This window comes from Asterias amurensis, chromosome 22 (genome assembly GCF_032118995.1).
Source record: "Asterias amurensis chromosome 22, ASM3211899v1".
Taxonomy (NCBI): Eukaryota; Metazoa; Echinodermata; class Asteroidea; order Forcipulatida; family Asteriidae; genus Asterias; species Asterias amurensis.
Window position 1 is genome coordinate 1,515,789 of NC_092669.1, and position 18,243 is coordinate 1,534,031.

The window sequence follows — 18,243 nt, forward strand, 5'->3', positions numbered from 1 at the left end:
ACGGAAAAAACACCTGTCACACGAAGTTGTGTGCTTCCAGATGCTTGATTTCGAGACCTCAAAATCTAATTGTGAGGTCTCGGAATCAAATTCGAGGAAAATTATTTCTTTCTTGAAAACTATACCGTCACTTCAAAGGGAGCCGTTTCTCACAACGTCTTAGACTGTTTTAGCTCTCCATTGCTTGTTACCAAGTAAGTTTTATGCTAACAGTTATTTTGAGTAATTACCAATAGTGTCCACAGCATTTAAACATGATTAGATTAGATTAGATTAGACTAGACTAGATTAGATTAGATTAGATTAGATTAGATTAGATTAGGTTAGATTAAACATCAAATATTCAGGAAGCAAAATAAAATTCTCAAAAGAGAGGAACGAGAGAAGAACATTTTAATTTTACTAATATTTATTATCCGGGGGTCGATGACCTCCTTGGATTTGATTATACAACTAGTCTTGAAGTCAAGACGGTAATTGTTAAGCGCGGTGTGTAGTTACAGCGCGGTGTAGCTACGGGGACGATACACACACTCTCGATTCCAGTATGTGTGTGTAAGTCAGTCGTAGTCTTGACGTCAAGACGGTAATTGTTAAGCGCGGTGTGTAGTTACAGCGCGGTGTAGCTACGGGGACGATACACACACCCTCGATCCCAGTATGTGTGTGTGAGTCAGTTGTTAGAGCTGCTTCGCGCTACCTACGACTGTTGCATGTGTAACATCGCACTGTGACTGTTGCATGAAAGGCAGACAAATAGGCAGCGCCTAACGACTTGTCATCAAGTCTATAACTGCAGCCGATTTCACGAAACGCTAGGATTAATCCTATCTCGAGTTAGGACGAGTTACTCCTTCCCAGCCATACCACAAAGAAACAACTCAAAATATTTAAAGAGAGGAACCAATTTTAAACAAACTAAAATCGGTTTATCTATATTCAGGTGATTTTTGAACTATCTATGGTCTATATATTATATATACAATGTATCTATCTTATCTTTCTTCCAATGAGTGCATCCCTCTTGAGGAGTATAGTTGTACTTGGGAGCAAATTGCTTGGTCACGGGGAATAAAAATATCAACAAAATGTCCTGCAAACTGAACTCGAGGTGCGAAACGGCTCCCTCTGAAGTGGAGTAGTTTTCGAGAAAGAAGCAATTTTCCACGAATTTGATTTCGAGACCTCAGATTTAGAACTTGAGGTCTCAAAATCAATCATCTAAACGCACACAACTCCGTGTGACAAGGGTGTTTTTTCTTTCGTTTTCACGCTATAGTATTGTGCCAAGTCGGCTCCGGGGCCAAAGGAGGAAACCCAGAGTGTTGAATAACAATGAATGGTTGACGGTTCTTGGTTCTGTAACACGGAAACTAAAGCATTGCAATTTTTACAGCGAGTCGATGTGAGGTATCAGGCATTTGTGTAATGCTTTGATAATTTACTGTGTTCCCCAAATTTGAATCTGAGAAGCGTTATCCGTGTAACGTTTCTCAGATTGTGTGTTCCTATTAGGGATTATTCTACCTTCGTGCACACGTTTGGTAATATTGTCAAAGAAGTTATGCATACACTAAGCAATCTGTGAAACTAAGGATTTAATTATTTGTCAACGAAGTTGTAAAAGACCAACGAAAGAAAAACACCCTTGTTGCACAACATAATGTGTGTGCTTTCCAGATGTCTATATAAAAGATAAAGGGCTTCAGGCCTGAAGTATATGAGTGAGAAATTACCTGTTTCTCAAAAACTACGTTACTTCAGAGGGAGTTGTTTCTCACAATACAAGTTGTGATACTAAGCAGCTCTCCGTTGCTCAGCAAGTAAGATTTTTATGCAATCATAATATGTGTAATTACCAAAGGTGTCCTGTGCCTTTAAAGTTCGTTGATATTATAATCCTCGCATGACTCAAGTGTCCTGCACTCAGAAAACAAATGGTAAAAAGATGTTATGTAAAAAAAGTTGTGTAAGAAACTACCTAAATTAAGTAAAACACGGCCAAAAATATGTACTGATTTGTAGTGTAAAAAAATCTATACATGTTTTGAGAGTAAGTATTGCAGTTAACCAAAGTTATGTAAGATTTACCGAAGTAAAGAGAAACTTTACATGGCATTGGTAGGTCTTACTAGGAACTGTGAAAAGAATCCGGTGTTTACATGCAAGTTATGTTTTTTGTTTTTCCCCTCGTGTGCGCACGCGCGTCTGCGTGACAAGTTGCTAACGTCTCAGTCCATGCAGTCATGTCGTTCGTGCTCGTCGAGCAAAAGTAACAAGAATGGAGATTTTTGCTCCTAGGTGGACGTATATTAAAAGGTGAGTTTCTCAAAAGTTGTTACGATCTACAGTCATATCTACTGATGTGTGTCGTATTATTATTTGTTAGTTTTTACAACCTTTCTGACCTACATGTTTGCCATGAACTTGAAGATGTCTACAGCGCTATAGTGCTGCTATAACAAAACAACATGTTGCAACACGTTACAACACATGCCCACTTTATAGCGCTGCAGACATCTTCACGTTTATGAAAAAAATGTAGGCCAAAATGGTTGTAAAAACTAACAAATAATAATACGACACACATCAGTCTGTGTATATGACTGCAGATCGCAATTGTTTTTGAGAAACTCACCTTTCATTACGTCCATCAAGGAGCAAAATCCCCATGCTTGTAACTTTTGCTCGACGAGCACAAACAGGCAGTAAGGCCTTACTCAAACGTTCAGACGGGAAAAGGGTACAACGGTAAAAATATATGTAATTGAGTACGACTACACACAATCCAAGTAAACATTTTACCTAAACAAACAGTAAAATAATAATAATTACACAGCTATAAGGTAAATTAAAGTTTTAACCCATACAAAGGGTAACGCGGAATAGTTTTACATGTCATAAAAGTGTAAGGTTTACACAATCAATGTGTAATATTTTACATATCTAGCGTTTACTTAAAATTTAGGTAAATATGTTTACTCCTAAACGAAGTAAGTTTGTAAGTATTTGTTGTGTAAGTTTTACCCTGCAACGAACTGGTAAAAGTTTACCTAACTGTTAGCAGGTTCACCCCCTGCCTCTAAAACATGTTTTTTTTTACACAACTTGTGTAAATATTTTTCTGAGTGTGGGTGCAAAGGGCACAAACAGGAAACCATTTTGTGTTCAAGATCAATTCTGCACAATCCAAACGACCACAAGTATATTTCGCAACTACAACAGATATGAAAACCACCATTTCTGAAAGGTGAAGTAGCCTACAACTAATTTTCGTTGGACCCGACACGACACTAGATCCACGGTGTACGATGGCCAAAAGGGAGCACACAAAACGGTAAATAATAATTTAACCAATGCATTTTTAGAAGCTGGCAGGTGCAGGCGTGCTAAACGTTCATTCTAGCGCTTTATGTCTATATCTCGACACCCCTATGTTCCGACATAATCCAAAAACCTCCGCATATTAGGGATTATAGGGTTAGGGTTAGGATCGGAACAAAGGGCCTCGCGCAATCTGGAACATACATGTTTAACTGATGAGGTCTATTTTGCAAGAACAAGTCACGAGTAGTGAGGAATGTCAGCAGCCATACCCTGCCCCGTTATGGCTTCGGCAGTGGCTTGTACTGGGCCCAATTTCATAGAGCTGATAAGCAAGAAAATTTTGTGCTCATCATGAAATTTCTTCCTTGATAAAAACAGGATTACCAACCAAATTTCCATGTGTTGCATATATTGCTTGTTGTATTCAGCTGATTTTTTATGAATAAATTATAATAAGTTGTGAATAATGAATATTGTGAAAAATGAATGATGAATACGGTGAATAATTTGAATGTTTGATATTGTGAAAAAAAAAATGAATAATGTCCGTGAATGATGAAATGGATGAGAGTTCAGAATTTAAATGTCTGGTCCACGACTCACTATGAACACAACAACCACAGTTACCCATTTAAACGGTTTCGTACAAGTGGATTTTCCCACTTTTAGGCTACAGTGTAGTAGTAGTCGGATATTTCATTGTGTTGACGCACAGTGTGAACTCGAAATGTTTTGGAATGGTGAACCCTCATGAAGATAAAAGAGTAGACTTATGGACAAGTCGTTAATGGTCCCACGCGGTGAGATAGTCGAGTGGCCGCCTCGCCTTCACAGTACACATACCGAAGCTACAACCACCACGGGGACGGCGGGTGACTGGATTCGGGGGTGACTGGATTCGGGGGTGACTGGATTCGGGGGTGAGGGTGAGGGTTTGGAGCAGGGATAGGGTTAGAATATAGGGTAGGGGTGGGGTGGGGGTAGGGACAGGGGTAGGGTGGGGGTAGGAGTAGGGATAGGGTTAGGGGTAGGGTTAGGATTAGGATTTACAATTGTGGGTGGGAGAAGGGAAGTGCGTGATTGGACGTCAAAATGAATAATTCATTTGCCTCACATCCTGTGTTGTCTGATAGGTCTGACGAAAGATATACATATTCATGGCCTGCATACTAGCATATCCGAGAGCCCCCCCAATTGTTTCCACTTGTGGAAATTTTTCAATACAACACATTAAACCCGGAAGTTACAGACCCGACAAGGCTGCCGGCCTGACGGCCTCCGCATGCGGTTAGTGGTACGAGTGCGGATGACTTGTGTGCACAGTATTCGTACGATGTGACAGTGTGTATACGGGTGGGTCATGCGGTGTGATCGCACGCACCACGCACAGGGTATACGGGTGGGTTTACAGCGGCGTCTTTTCGGAGCGAATAATGCGACTGCCTTGAGCAAGGCTAGGTTGGGTTAGGGTAAAAAACATTCCACCTCCCCTTTTCACCTTGGATGAACCCAACAACGGAATTTTTACAAATGTAAATTCTAGCAACCACATGTGTGGATGTCACACGTACATACACTTTATTACACGACGCACGGTGGAAACATGCAGACGACCGAAAGCAAGCTCTCCATATCTGCGTTTTGTTGATCGTCCGAGATGATGGACTCACTATTATTACTAAAATTTGATTTTCATACACATGAAGTGCATGCCACAGATCATGGGCACATTTTTGTTACAAAAAAACACACAAAAATGAACAACATCGACTCGAGTATCTGAATTGAATTGAGTTTTATTAACTCTTTGTAATTGTATTCGACAGTTCTCAACATTTTTGTGTTTTATCGTCGACACAACATGGATATTCTCATGCAACTCCAATAGTACTGTTCTTTCTCTGTTTGCAGGAATTCAGCCAGATTACGGTTGCATAAATCTAGCTCTGTATATAGGCCTATCCTCAAAGACATGGAAGTAGTTTTATTTTGTCTTATCACCCTACCGCTGCCAATGGTAGTGGTGTGGTGTGCTTCAATTTCAACTGTGGATGTGACAAATGACAAAGTGGAACTCTGGCAGAGTGGCAATGACGAACGACAGGAGCAGAGGTCGGTTGGTCGTCGGCGAACGAAACGAAACGGTGAGTCTTTTATTTCTCCCTGTTTAATTATTCTATTTTATATCTATGTTTGTACACGGCTAGCTAATGGGTGCGTGACGCAAAAATTTCTACCTCCATGATCTGACTTTGTGTTTACGGAGCTATTGGTCTGCGTTCAGACCACCACGTATTTAACAGAACTTTGTCACATCCTGCACTCTCTGTAACCGCAAAACCACAACAAACATTTACCGCCAATACGATCGCACGCGCGTTTCCACGCATTTTTCATGTTATAGTCCACATAGGGCCTACTGATAATGAATAAAAGTTTTCCGTTTTACGGCAGCATTTTATGCAGCCTTAAACGATTTATATATAAGGCCTATAAGAATATACTTATCTCTGATTTCATATGGGGGGCAAGAGGGGGGGGGGGGCAAGGGTTCTGTGAGGGGGGGGGGGTTGCCGGCCCCCCTGCCCCCCCTCTGGTTACGCCACTGATTGAAGCCAGTGCGGTTCTTCCACAGAATAGTAACTTTCTTTTTCCACTGGACTACGCACGGCTCTACGTCCGACGAAAATAAACTAGTTTGGCAAACAATGCTTTATAACTTCCTTGTGTTCCATTTTTTGTCCCCGACACTTCATTATAGTCTTAGCTCTCGGTGTTCATTTTACAGTTGATAACACACCTTCATACAAAGACGCCCTCTTTACCAGCCCCAACACGGCATACTTCCAGAAGAACCAAACGCAATACCTGCGATGTCCAACTTGGCGACTTGGGGAAAGACTAAGCTCAGTCTTCTGGTTCAAGGGTACAATTCCCCTTGTAGCCAACTTCTTAGCACCGAATGAACCGGGGAAAAACTTCACAGCTGAACGGTACCGGTTGATGGAGGATCAATCGGGACTCATAATTTACAACGTTACTGATGACGATGGGGGACTTTACGATTGCCGTGTTGTACCTACAGCTACGAAGAGAGAAAGGCAGGGTCTGGTTACTGTCAAGATTCTTTGTAAGAACAAGTCTTCATTTAACTGTTTCCAAAGTTTCTTTTACTCATAGATAAACACATTGTATTGCCGAGTTGTACCTACAACTACGAAGAGAGAAAGGCAGGAAATCGTTAGTGTTAAGAGCCTCGGTAGAAAGATTGAAGTGTTTCAGAGAAACTTCAAAATAATTATCTGTATAAAATGCAGAAATCCCAAACATGCATTGATAAATTTCTTGTTTTTTGTTTTTTAATCCTCCATCTCTCCAGACTCTACATTTCCAGCAGATGCCGATACCATGGACTCAACACACATGGCATTGTTGTCACAGAACGTCGACCGACAAAATGGCGGTCAAATCAAATGTCCCCATTCAACCATAGATGCCGAAGCAACCTACTGGTCCCTTGATAAAGGGGAAGGAGTCGATACTGATATAATCGGTGCCGAATACTCGAATAAAGATACCTTGGTACTCGATAATTATAAACGAGACTACCAGATCTTGAATGGCGGAGACTTGCGGCTACTGTCATTACAGCGCCCTCACCGTCGATTTTGGTGTCATCGTTTTCTTAACGGCCTGGCAGTAGGACGCGTTGACGTCACTGGAGTAGGTAAGAATCTTCAGGTATTTTCGAAACTGTTATAATGCCACTACGGGATCCACCCTCTTTTATTGGAAGCCCATACTGAAAACGTACATTTTGAAGAATGCCGACTGGAACTTGGGCAGCAGCCGAATTCCTTTTCATTTACTTTCAACGCAAGCGATTTTTGAAAGTGAATGCAAAAGTTCGTCTATGGTTAAAATAAATAATCATTTCTTTTTCTCTTCGTAGTCTCCACAAATCAAGACCAGCCGATTATAACCGGCTGTGAACCGCTGCCTGGAGATGGATGTCAAGTGAACTTTAACCCTGATAAAGATCTTCAACTCAAATGCAGCGTACTCAATGTCTACCCCAGGGTAACCTTGTATTGGAATGACATCTCTAAGTGTGATATTAACTTCAATGAGGAGTCATTGGAGAGTTTTGATGATGATGCCAAGACGTTCAACCAGTACCAGCAGCTCACCGTCAAAGCAGGGAGCTTCTCTGATGATTGCCTGCCGAAGTTTGTTTGTAACGCGACCGGTGCAGCCATCCCAGTTCAACCTTTCGGTGCAGAGGTCGCTTTACAAGTTGTATCAGGTACAATATATAAGCAAGCATGCAGTCACGCCTACTACTAGTGTGACAGATTAAGCGATACTATAGAGCAAATATTATTTTCACTTGAAAATTCCTAACAAAGTAAATCTCATTTTTTTTTCATCGGAATTTTATAGGTATTCACCGCCATGATTATTTATCGTTATCTTACAGGTGCCTACTGGGTGATTGGACTCATCGTAGGTGTCATTGTTCTGGTTTTGATTTGTTTAATAGTCTTCTTGGTAAAAAGGAGATCTAACCATTCAAAAACAAGTGCCACTCATGTGGACTCCAACGCCAATGCATCAACAGCTAATGTGATCGAGTTAGCTGATACCGATGGCCAGCACTCGCCGCAAGGTACCGTACAAGTTCATTTTGTCATCACATCTTCAGTCCCAGGTTGAAGTGTTACGACCAAAGCGAGGCTTGATGGTCAAATTAGAAAAATGGGAACCAAATTAGTCTGGTTACCGTTTTTTAACGACATTTGTATTGATCACATTAAGTGAACATGGTGAAAATGGTCTAGGCCTACCGCACATGAAGTCTCATGGGGAGCGTCAAGGTACACGACTTTGTTTCCTTCACGTGTTTATAAACGAAGCATCTTGGGGATCCAAGACTTGCATCTTTCAAATCCTACTCAATGATTAAAAGAAAATTACAGAACTGTTATTATTTTTTTGTTCAATCCGTGTGGTTATTATAATCTGTATCTTGGTTCATTTTAATTGTGTAACTATCACAAATAAGTGTCAGTAGACTTTCAAAAGATACAGGACAAATTTATGTCGGCCTACTAATTGACAGTTCTTAATTGTCTTAGTGTTTATCAACAATAATTATTGTGTATATTTTGTTTTACGCATTCATGGAAAATCTTTTTGTTATCTCAATTTATCTTCGTTTATTGGCCCTTACTTGATAGAGCTGCATAAGCACAAAAAAAATAATTATAGGCCTAAACCGAATAGGACTCCAACTATTATATTTTTGATTTAAAGGCAGTGGACACTATTGTTAATTTCTCAAAATAATTATAAGCATAAAACCTTACTTGGTAACGGGTAATGGGGAGAGGTTGATAATATAAAACATTGTGAGAAACGGCTCCCTCTGAAGTGACTCATTTTCGAGAAAGAAGTAATTTTCCACGCATTTGATTTCGAGACATCAGTTTAGATTTTGAGTGCTCCATGTTTCATTTTAAAAGTTAAATCCATTTGCCGAAATGCAATTTTTTTTTGTAGCTGTGTTCTGGTTTAGTGGTTATTTAGATGTAATATTGATTTTCCAAGGATTTTCCAATTTCTAGGAGCAGATGAAAGCCAAACCTTACTGCCGCAAACATCGCAATCTGGAGAAGATCAACCAGAGGGGTCGGGTAAGTAGAGGAATTACTTTTTTGATCTTACTACATAAGGGAGAGCTAAAGTTGTCCATGTTTCATTTTAAAAGTTAAATTCATTTGCCCAAAGTACATTTGTTTGGTAGCTGTGTTCTGGTTTATGTGGTTATTTAGAGGAACGATTGATTTTCCAATTTCTAGGAGCAGATGAAAGCCAAACCTTACTGCCACAAACATCGCAATCTGGAGAAGATCAACCAGAGGGGTCGGGTAAGTAGAGGAATTACTTTTTTGATCTTACTACATAAGGGAGAGCTAAAGTTGTCCATGTTTCATTTTAAAAGTTAAATTCATTTGCCCCAAAGTACATTTGTTTGGTAGCTGTGTTCTGGTTTATGTGGTTATTTAGAGGAACGATTGATTTTCCAATTTCCAGGAGCAGATGAAAGCCAAACCTTACTGCCACAAACATCGCAATCTGGAGAAGATCAACCAGAGGGGTCGGGTAAGTAGAGGAATTACTTTTTTGATCTTACTACATAAGGGAGAGCTAAAGTTGTCCATGTTTCATTTTAAAAGTTAAATCCATTTGCCCAAAAGTACATTTTGTTTGGTAGCTGTGTTCTGGTTTATGTGGCTATTTAGAGGTATAATATTGATTTTCCAAGGATTTTCCAATTTCCAGGAGCAGATGAAAGCCAAACATTACCGCCGCAAACATCGCAATCTGAAGAACATCAACCAGAGGGGTCGGGTAAGTAGAGGGATTACTTTTTTTATATTTTTATCTTGCTACATAAGGGAGAGCTAAAGTTGTCCATGTTTCATTTTAAAAGTTAAATTCATTTGCCCAATAGAACATTTTTTTTGGTAGTTGTGCTCTGGATTATGTGCTATTTTAGAGGTACATTGTATATTGATTTTCCAAGGATTTTCCAATATCTAGGTCCAAAGTCGGGTTCTGATACGATGGTTGTCAACAACTTCATCGTCAGCAATAATCATTATAATAGCCCTGCAAAAAATGGTGAGTTAATATTGTCGTAGTACTTGTACGTTATTATAAAATCTGTATTCATAAATACCTCAGACAGTTTTGCTATTCCCATTGGTGGAGAGCGCGTCACGTGGGGGTGTTTAAACCTCTGATAATGACCAGTGTTTATAACCAGTTGTGAGCGGATACTCGGCGCAAGACGTTTCTTGTTACGGGCGATGCAGGTGCTGTCGGTGGGTTGGCTGCGCTGTGTGTGAAAGGAAAACCAGAACGTGTTGCCCCAAGACTATACGCGCATGCGCACGAACGGAACCGGAAACTGTCGGAAATAGGCGTCTCAGTCATAACAATGCAACGCATCACACGGACGTCGTACACGTACATACCATGGAGGTAGACACATACAGAGCTCAATTACGTCGGAAACGGATAAGTTTCACAGAGTTTCTTACTTGATTGCGCCTTTTAACCAAAAAGGCATTAATTAGTTCTTAATCTGAATTGCCATGGCTCGGGCCTTAATCACACAGCAATTCCACTCTGCCTTTTTTAAACGGCCATGAAAGAACTAGTTGTTACCCTTTTATTCCCTTATTTATTTGAATTTCATTTGTATGTCTATCATCAGCCGGTATGTTGTGAGACCCATCTATACAGTATATCAAACGAATGTAGATAGGGAGCCAGTATATTCCAAAACAGACTCACTCATGATTGTTTTAATCCACATTTTAATCTATACAATACCTGATGGGCCAGCTTCCATTACTTGAACTTCGGCAGAAAGTAGAACCTTATAATAGCATAAATGATGTACATCCTAAACAGTAGATTGTGGGTGAAACATAGAAATAGAACCCGGAGAACGCTGAGTGTCTCATTGTGCATGCGGTTTCGTTGTGAGACCATTTCCGTAACGCGTTAAATGGCAAAATATTTTGCCATACAATTTTGCCCATAGAGTTATATGATTTTGCCATACAATGACATCATCATTGACACTAGAAATGGTCTATGTGCGCTGACATCTTGCCATACGCGCGTGTCACACGATGATAATTTTGCCATACGCGCGTATTGCGCGGTATTGATACGCTGCGTCCACAGACGACACAGAGGGTGGTCGAGCTCAGCGTTCTCCGGGAGATGGGGTGAACTGTCGGAGGGAGGATCATCCGGATATATCAATAAGGTTTATCGCGAATAGCAAAATATCAAGAGAGGGCGCTGTTGAACCCACACAAAGGTATAGGCGTTTCGTGCGCGAGTCGTAGAAACTGCATAGAAACCGCCCCATATGCCTTCCCACAACACATTGCGGTTCTGAATCGCGATGAACCTTATTACTGAGGATGAAGCTGGCCCACCAGGTAAAATAAATTTATAAGTGGTTAGGCAGGTACTGGTCTAACCAACGCGGTGGTTTCATTGGATAGTAATGTACGTGATCATGACGCCTATATAGGGTGCGTTCGATAAGCTTCCCTGGGTCTACCCCGCGGTGCTCACTCGTCGGGTGAGCCCCTGACAAGTGCTAATCGAACTATCATTCTCGTCCTCTCGTGGTGATGCCATGCATCTCGGGTCACCCCCAAGTGACCCACAAGCAGGGCACTGGGGGCTGACCCGGTTGAGCCCCTGGAATTACGTCAAAGCTATTCAAACGCACCGAGGTTAAACCGGGGCTGACCCAGGGAAGCTAAACGAACTAATAATAGACTGATACTGATAAAACACACACGACAAGCGAGTGGTTGTATTGGTATGCAAGGTCAAAGGTACATCTCGCAAGAAGCTGCCAGACTCTAAGCTTCGAGGTGTGACGTCAGATGTTCAGGCTAGTTTTTGTGATGCTTTATTGAATTTCTTAATCCACGAAATCTCAATTTTTTTCCATCCCCCCAAAAGGAGCACGAGATGACAACCAGCAGAGCAAGGCTCCTGAGCCATCACCAGCACACTACCCATCCCCACTTACCATCACAATTAATCAATGGTTTGATTACACACCCGGGACTAGCATCCCTAAATCATTTCTCTCGCCAAGCCGTCATGCAGATCAAGACAGCCATGCTCGCGCCCATGTCCGTCCCCAATCTGACTACTTGGAACCAACTCCTGGTGTTGGTCTAGAATCCAATGCAAGCAGATATCCAAATCGCATTCCAAGCGACGACAAATCCATGGTTTCCGAAAGCGAAAGTGGTAATGAGGTAGCGGATGACACGCCGCATAATGGCGTCACTGATGACGTAGGTTACGATCAGCCGCACAAAGCGCCCTCATTGGAGATAGATGAAGTACTTGCTGATGACATTCCACAGGGTTGGTATAAATTTAATTGACAATTACCAATAGTGTTCTGTGTCTTTCAGCACAACCGATTTGGCTATGACTTCATGTTTATACTTTTGTTGTTTCTCTTCAACACAGACGAAAGCCGAACTACAAGGAACCGAACTTCACAATCTGAAGAACTTGGACTAGTCGAAGAAGGTAAGTGAACAAATTACTCGCTGCTTAAATATAGGATTCGATCTGCCTCTTCATACCGCGCAATCTCTGTGGTCTAGTTTGTATGACACTGCTCTAGATTTACAAATGTCGTGGGTTTGAATCCAATCTGGGTCCGCCTGGCTGATTTTCTTTTACAGAACTTGGGTATACAGTACGTAGCCCTATATAGGACTCTTTCACTGTAGTAATAAGAAAGTGCCAGGCTGCCAGGGCTTTAAAAGTTAAATTCATTTGCTAAAAGAACATTAATTTTTGTAGTTGTGTTCTGGATTATGTGCTATTTTAGAGGTATATTGATTTTCCAAGGATTTTCCAATTTCTAGGTCCAAAGTCGGGTTCTGATAAGACGGTTGTCAACAACTACATCGTCAACATTCATCATTATTATAATATCCCTGCAAAAACTGGTGAGTTAATATCGTCGTAAGTTATTATTAAATCTGTATTTATAAATACCTCAGACAGTTTTGCTGTTCCCATTGGTGGAGAGCGCGTCACGTGGGGGTGTTTAAACCTTTGATAATGACCAGTGTTTATAACCAGTTGTGAGCGGATACTCGGCGCAAGACGTTTCTTGTTACGGGCGATGCAGGTGCTGTCGGTGGGTTGGCTGCGCTGTGTGTGAAAAGAAAACCAGAGCGGTTGCCCCAAGGCTATACGCGCATGCGCATGAACGGAACCAGAAACTGTCGGAAATAGGCGTCTCAGTCATAACAATGCAACGCATCACACGGACGTCGTACACGTACATACCATGGAGGTAGACACATACAGAGCTCAAGCACGTCGGAAACGGATAAGTTTTACAGAGTTTCTTACTTGATTGCGCCTTTTAACCAAAAAGGCATTAATTAGTTCTTAATCTGAATTGCCATGGCTCGGGCCTTAATCACACAGCAATTCCACTCTGCCTTTTTTAAACGGCCGTGAAAGAACTAGTTGTTACCCTTTTATTCCCTTGTTTATTTGAATTTCATTTGTATGTCTATCATCAGCCGGTATGTTGTGAGACCCATCTATACAGTATATCAAACGAATATAAACTGCTCACAAAAAGTAAGGAAACTTTTTTCAATCCAGTATATTTGTTATTATTTGATACTTTATTTGTATATGGTATATATCAATGCAAAGCTGAACTGTTCCTCTTTAAAATTATACCACAATTGCAATGATCACATCTTGCTGGACTTTACCACGTTATTAAGAATGAGACAAAGTCACAAATCAAATGTGCCAAAATTACTGTTATTTGTGCTAAAATGTTCAATAGGTGATGAAACTGATCAAGCTTTTCAGAACCATATGGTTTACACAAAGATTTGCAGCGGTGAGCTCCACCAGACACAATTAACCATTCCCTCTTCAAAAAACCCTTGTTTGATGGGTATTTGGAAGACGATGTCTACAGTTGATTGCAGTCCCATACATGCAGACTCTTTGACCAAATGCCATCTTTCAAGAGGACAACGCTCGCCCCCATTGACCCCGACTGGTGACTGAATAACTGAACAATGTTGGGGTGCACCGCCGGGTGGGTTGGCTCGCTAACAGGCCAGACCTGAATCCCAAGGAACATCTGTGAGACCAGCTTGGTATCGCTGTCCTCGCCACGCCAGAACCACCAACACATCAACTGTGGCTGACCTAACCAGGTTTCTTAATGAAGAATGGAACACCATCCCTCATCATCAGTGCATCACAAGACTTGTGTGCAGCATGAGAAGAAGGTGCCAGGCTGTCATCAACGCCTTCGGATCATCCACTAGTTACTAAACTTCTTGTATCAATAAAGTGTATAAAGATCAGTAAGTTGTCTTGCTCTTTACTAAACTTCTTGTCTCAATAAAGTGGATTAAGATCAGTATAAGTTGTCTTGCCTGTTTGAAATACAGTGTCAATTTGATTGTTCACACAGTAACACAAAATTGCTAAATTTGGCACATTTGATTTGTGACTTTGTCTCATTCTCATTAATGTGGTCTAGTCCAGCAACATGTAATCGTTGCAAATGTGGTATCATTTTAAAGAGGAACAGTTTAGCTGCATTGATATATACCATATACAAAGAGAGTATTAAATAATAACAAATATACTGGATTGAAAAAAGTTTCCTTACTTTTTGTGAGCCAGTATATTCCAAAACAGACTCACTCATGGTTGTTTTAATCCACATTTTAATCTATACAATACCTGATGGGCCAGCTTCCATTACTTGAACTTCGGCAGAAAGTAGAACCTTATAATAGCATAAAATGAGGTACAACCTGAACAGTAGATTGTGGGTGAAACTAATTCTGAGCCTCATGTGACCAAAGATGGGGCGAACTCTCGGAGCGAGGATCCTCCGGATATATCAATAAGGTTTATCGCGAATAGCAAAATATCAAGAGAGGGCGCTGTTGAACCCATACAAAGGTATAGGCGTTTCGTGCGCGAGTCGTAGAAACTGCATAGAAACTGCCCCATATGCCTTCCCACAACGCATTGCGGTTCTGAATCGCGATAAACCTTATTACTGAGGATGAAGCTGGCCCACCAGGTAAAATAAATTTATAAGTGGTTAGGCAGGTACTGGTCTAACCAACGCGGTGGTTTCATTGGATAGTAATGTACGTGATCATGACGCCTATATAGGGTGCGTTCGATAAGCTTCCCTGGGTCTACCCCGCGGTGCTCACTCATCGGGTGAGCCCCTGACTAGTGCTAATCGAACTATCATTCTCGCCCTCTCGTGGTGACCCCAAAGGACCCACTCCAAAAGCAGGGCACTAGGGGCTGACCCGGTTGAGTCCCTGGAATGACGTAAAGCTATTCAAACGCACCGAGGGTAAACCGGGGCTGACCCAGGGAAGCTAAACGAACTAATAATAGATTGATACTGATAAAACACACACGACAAGCGAGTGGTTGTATTGGTATGCGAGGTCAAAGGTACATCTATCAAGAAGCTGCCAGACTCTAAGCTTCGAGGTGTGACGTCAGATGCTCAGGCTAGTTTTTGTGATGCTTTGTTGAATTTGTTAATCCACGAATTGCAATTTTTATTTCTTCAGATGCATTAACGGGAGCATCATCTGAAACACAGACTACCACAGCCTTGGGTGGCACATCTTCACAGACCCCCCAGAAAGGAGCACGAGATGACAAACAGCAGAGCAAGGCTCCTGAGCTATCACCAGCACACTACCCATCACCAGGTTCCAACACGTTTAATATATTGCTTGATAACACACTCAAAACTGGCATCACTCAACCATCGCTCCCTCTAAGCCCTCATGCAGATCCAGACGATGAAGACATGGTTTCCGAAAGCCAAAGTGGTATGGAGAAGGAGGATGATACGCATCATGACGTCAGCGATGACGTAGGTTACGATCAGGATCATGAACTGCCTCAGTGAAGATGGATGAAGTACTTGCTGATGACAATTCACAGGGTTGGTATCAATTCAATAGACCCTTCCCATAAAATATGTAAATTGCACATGGCGCGTGCGCACTAACGTTTTGGTTGGCAAAATGAGGGAACATCGCGCTGTTCTGTACACGGCTAATGGGTGCGTGACGCAGACGCGATTGCGCGTCTGCTTAGTGCACAACTCTATGGCGTTTTCCAACCAACCGTGTCTGTACGCATGCGTGAATGTGATGAGCATATTTCATGGGAAGGGTCCATTTAATAACATTTTCTGGAATTATCGTTTCTAATGGAAGTTAGGCTTTGTATATTATTTGAGAAGTGTTTAAATTTCAGCTACTCAAATGTGTGCCACATTCAACTTTGTTTTTTGAGTAGACTTAGTTAATGAATCGAATGTTTAACAATGTCCATTTTAATTCTCGCACGACCTTTTTACTGACGACTTAATTCTATTTGATGAGCTAGGTTCGTAATATTTTTTTATTAGGTTTATAAAATTTGACACAATTCTTAATGTCATTTCACTTTTTGCTCAGCTATCTTTTGGATAACATTTGCCGCACAAACTAACAGATTGAAGTGTGTAACATTCAATGCAATGGTTGGATATGCATTAGTTTCGCGCTCCATACCTATGTGGGGCTTATATAAAAGCAGCATTGAGGATTATGTTGTGTGTGTTTTTCTTTCATCACAAACATATTTTACTGAAGTGGTTTCTTTCTTCTTCTTCTTTCTTTTTCCAAATAAAGGTTCTACAGTTATTGATCATGGTTGTTGACGTGGGCGGTTTTTGTTTAAATAAAACAACGGATGAACTCTCAGTTCTTCACCAAACAGTTCGCGGTACCTCACTTTGTGAAAGATGGGAGTCAGAGACCAGACACTTCGTGCATGACGTCACAACGGGACTTGAAGTATATAAACTTCACTCGTTATAGATATCCTCTTGTCATTGCTTGTATTTTACAAACTACTTATTTTTTTAAGTATATGTTTTTAAAGTTAAAACTCTTTAGAAGTTTTATCCTTACATTGTGCATTTGTTTTTAATTGCGCCGTAAAGGCAGTGGACACTATCGGTAATTGTCAAAGACTAGCCTTCACAGTTGGTGTATATATTTTGATAGACTGTACTATTACTGTTTTGCCTTAAAGTGCCCTTTCCGACTGAAATATCGTAGGAATTATATGATAGTGTATTGAGTTAAGGTTCAATTTTTACGGATACATGAACAATTATTGTGAAGTTTTAATAAAATTATAATTATTACAAAGAAACTTTATGCTTAACATAAAATCAGCAACAATAACTTTTAATGCAGCTATTTATACAACTTGACGCTTGTATACAAACAATTATTTGGTCCTAAATTCTGAGCAGTTTGGCCCAAATCATTCAATGCATCTAAATCGTGAGAAGAATATTGTTTTAAAAATATAAGGATGGTTACTTGATGATATACAGGATAATATTGATCATAGACAGTTTGGCAATGTTAAAGGTGTTTCCACCTCACACTGCCTAACCCATTTAATGCATTATCTCTTTCAGATTGATCATAGACAGTTTGGCAATGTTAAAGGTGTTTCCACCTCACACTGCCTAACCCATTTAATGCATTATCTCTTTCAGATTGATCATAGACAGTTTGGCAATGTTAAAGGTGTTTCCACCTCACACTGCCTAACCCATTTAATGCATTATCTCTTTCAGGGAGCTGAGGAAAGTGGTAACCTGGAAACTAAAGTTCTTGGCATTGTACTTCAAATCATTCTTAAATGGGATGCCCAAGTTAACGACATGATACGCAAAGCGAATAGACGTTTGTTTATGCTTAGAACATTGAAACGTTTTGGTTTTGACTGCAACGAATTAAAAATAGTTTATGAAGGGTATGGCGATCTACACTTGAATACGCTGATGATGTAGTTTGGCATTCTGGTTTGACAAATAAACAAAGTGACGACATTGTGTAATCTTGACTCTTTATCTAACCGAAGGGTGGACCACTGCCGTGGATTTGCGAAGGGTTTGCCTAAATCCGACCGAACCAGTGGTCTCCTCTCTTCATCCAGGTTGGCAAGTCATGGCAGATGCCTCCGTAGTGCCACCAACCTATCTCAGCTCCGTGTCAAAACCAATCGTTTTAAAAATAGCCCAATTCCTTATTTCATTAATTTGCTAACACCCAGTGATTATGGTTTTTTTCTCTTTCTCTGGTTGCATTTTGTATTGTATTCCATGTTTTTAATACTATCGTTGTTTTTTGCTAGTCTTATTGTTTTCCTCATCCAGTCCTATTTCCGTGTGTTTTT

The 18,243-nt window shown here is 40.8% G+C and overlaps 1 protein-coding gene across 4 annotated transcripts; it reads left to right on the forward strand.

Annotated features, from left to right (window-relative positions):
- Positions 1-2,710: 2,710 nt before the first annotated feature.
- Positions 2,711-18,243, forward strand: LOC139953997 (uncharacterized). Of its 4 annotated transcripts, XM_071953625.1 has the most exons (17): positions 2,711-2,751; positions 3,226-3,337; positions 5,239-5,471; positions 6,116-6,457; positions 6,707-7,054; positions 7,280-7,633; positions 7,808-7,996; positions 8,955-9,023; positions 9,189-9,257; positions 9,424-9,492; positions 9,673-9,741; positions 9,934-10,014; positions 11,893-12,309; positions 12,418-12,480; positions 12,825-12,908; positions 15,558-15,940; positions 16,677-18,243. In XM_071953625.1, the coding sequence occupies exons 2-16, from the start codon at positions 3,312-3,314 to the stop codon at positions 15,902-15,904; spliced, it is 2,760 nt and encodes a 919-aa protein (XP_071809726.1). In that variant the 5' UTR covers positions 2,711-2,751; positions 3,226-3,311; the 3' UTR covers positions 15,905-15,940; positions 16,677-18,243. The 4 variants fall into 4 exon arrangements, with proteins under 4 accessions (XP_071809726.1, XP_071809725.1, XP_071809727.1 ...); XM_071953624.1 differs by lacking the exon at positions 2,711-2,751 and having other exon boundaries at positions 3,166-3,337; XM_071953626.1 differs by lacking the exons at positions 2,711-2,751; positions 9,189-9,257 and having other exon boundaries at positions 3,166-3,337.

Bases quoted from the DNA above. Each gene is read 5' to 3' on its own strand.
- LOC139953997 (XM_071953625.1), top strand. From the start codon at position 3,312: ATGGCCAAAAGGGAGCACACAAAACG. The intron at 3,338-5,238 runs GTAAATAATAAT...CTCTGTTTGCAG, and splicing joins AAAAGGGAGCACACAAAACG to GAATTCAGCCAGATTACGGT. The intron at 12,481-12,824 runs GTAAGTGAACAA...TCCAATTTCTAG, and splicing joins ACTTGGACTAGTCGAAGAAG to GTCCAAAGTCGGGTTCTGAT.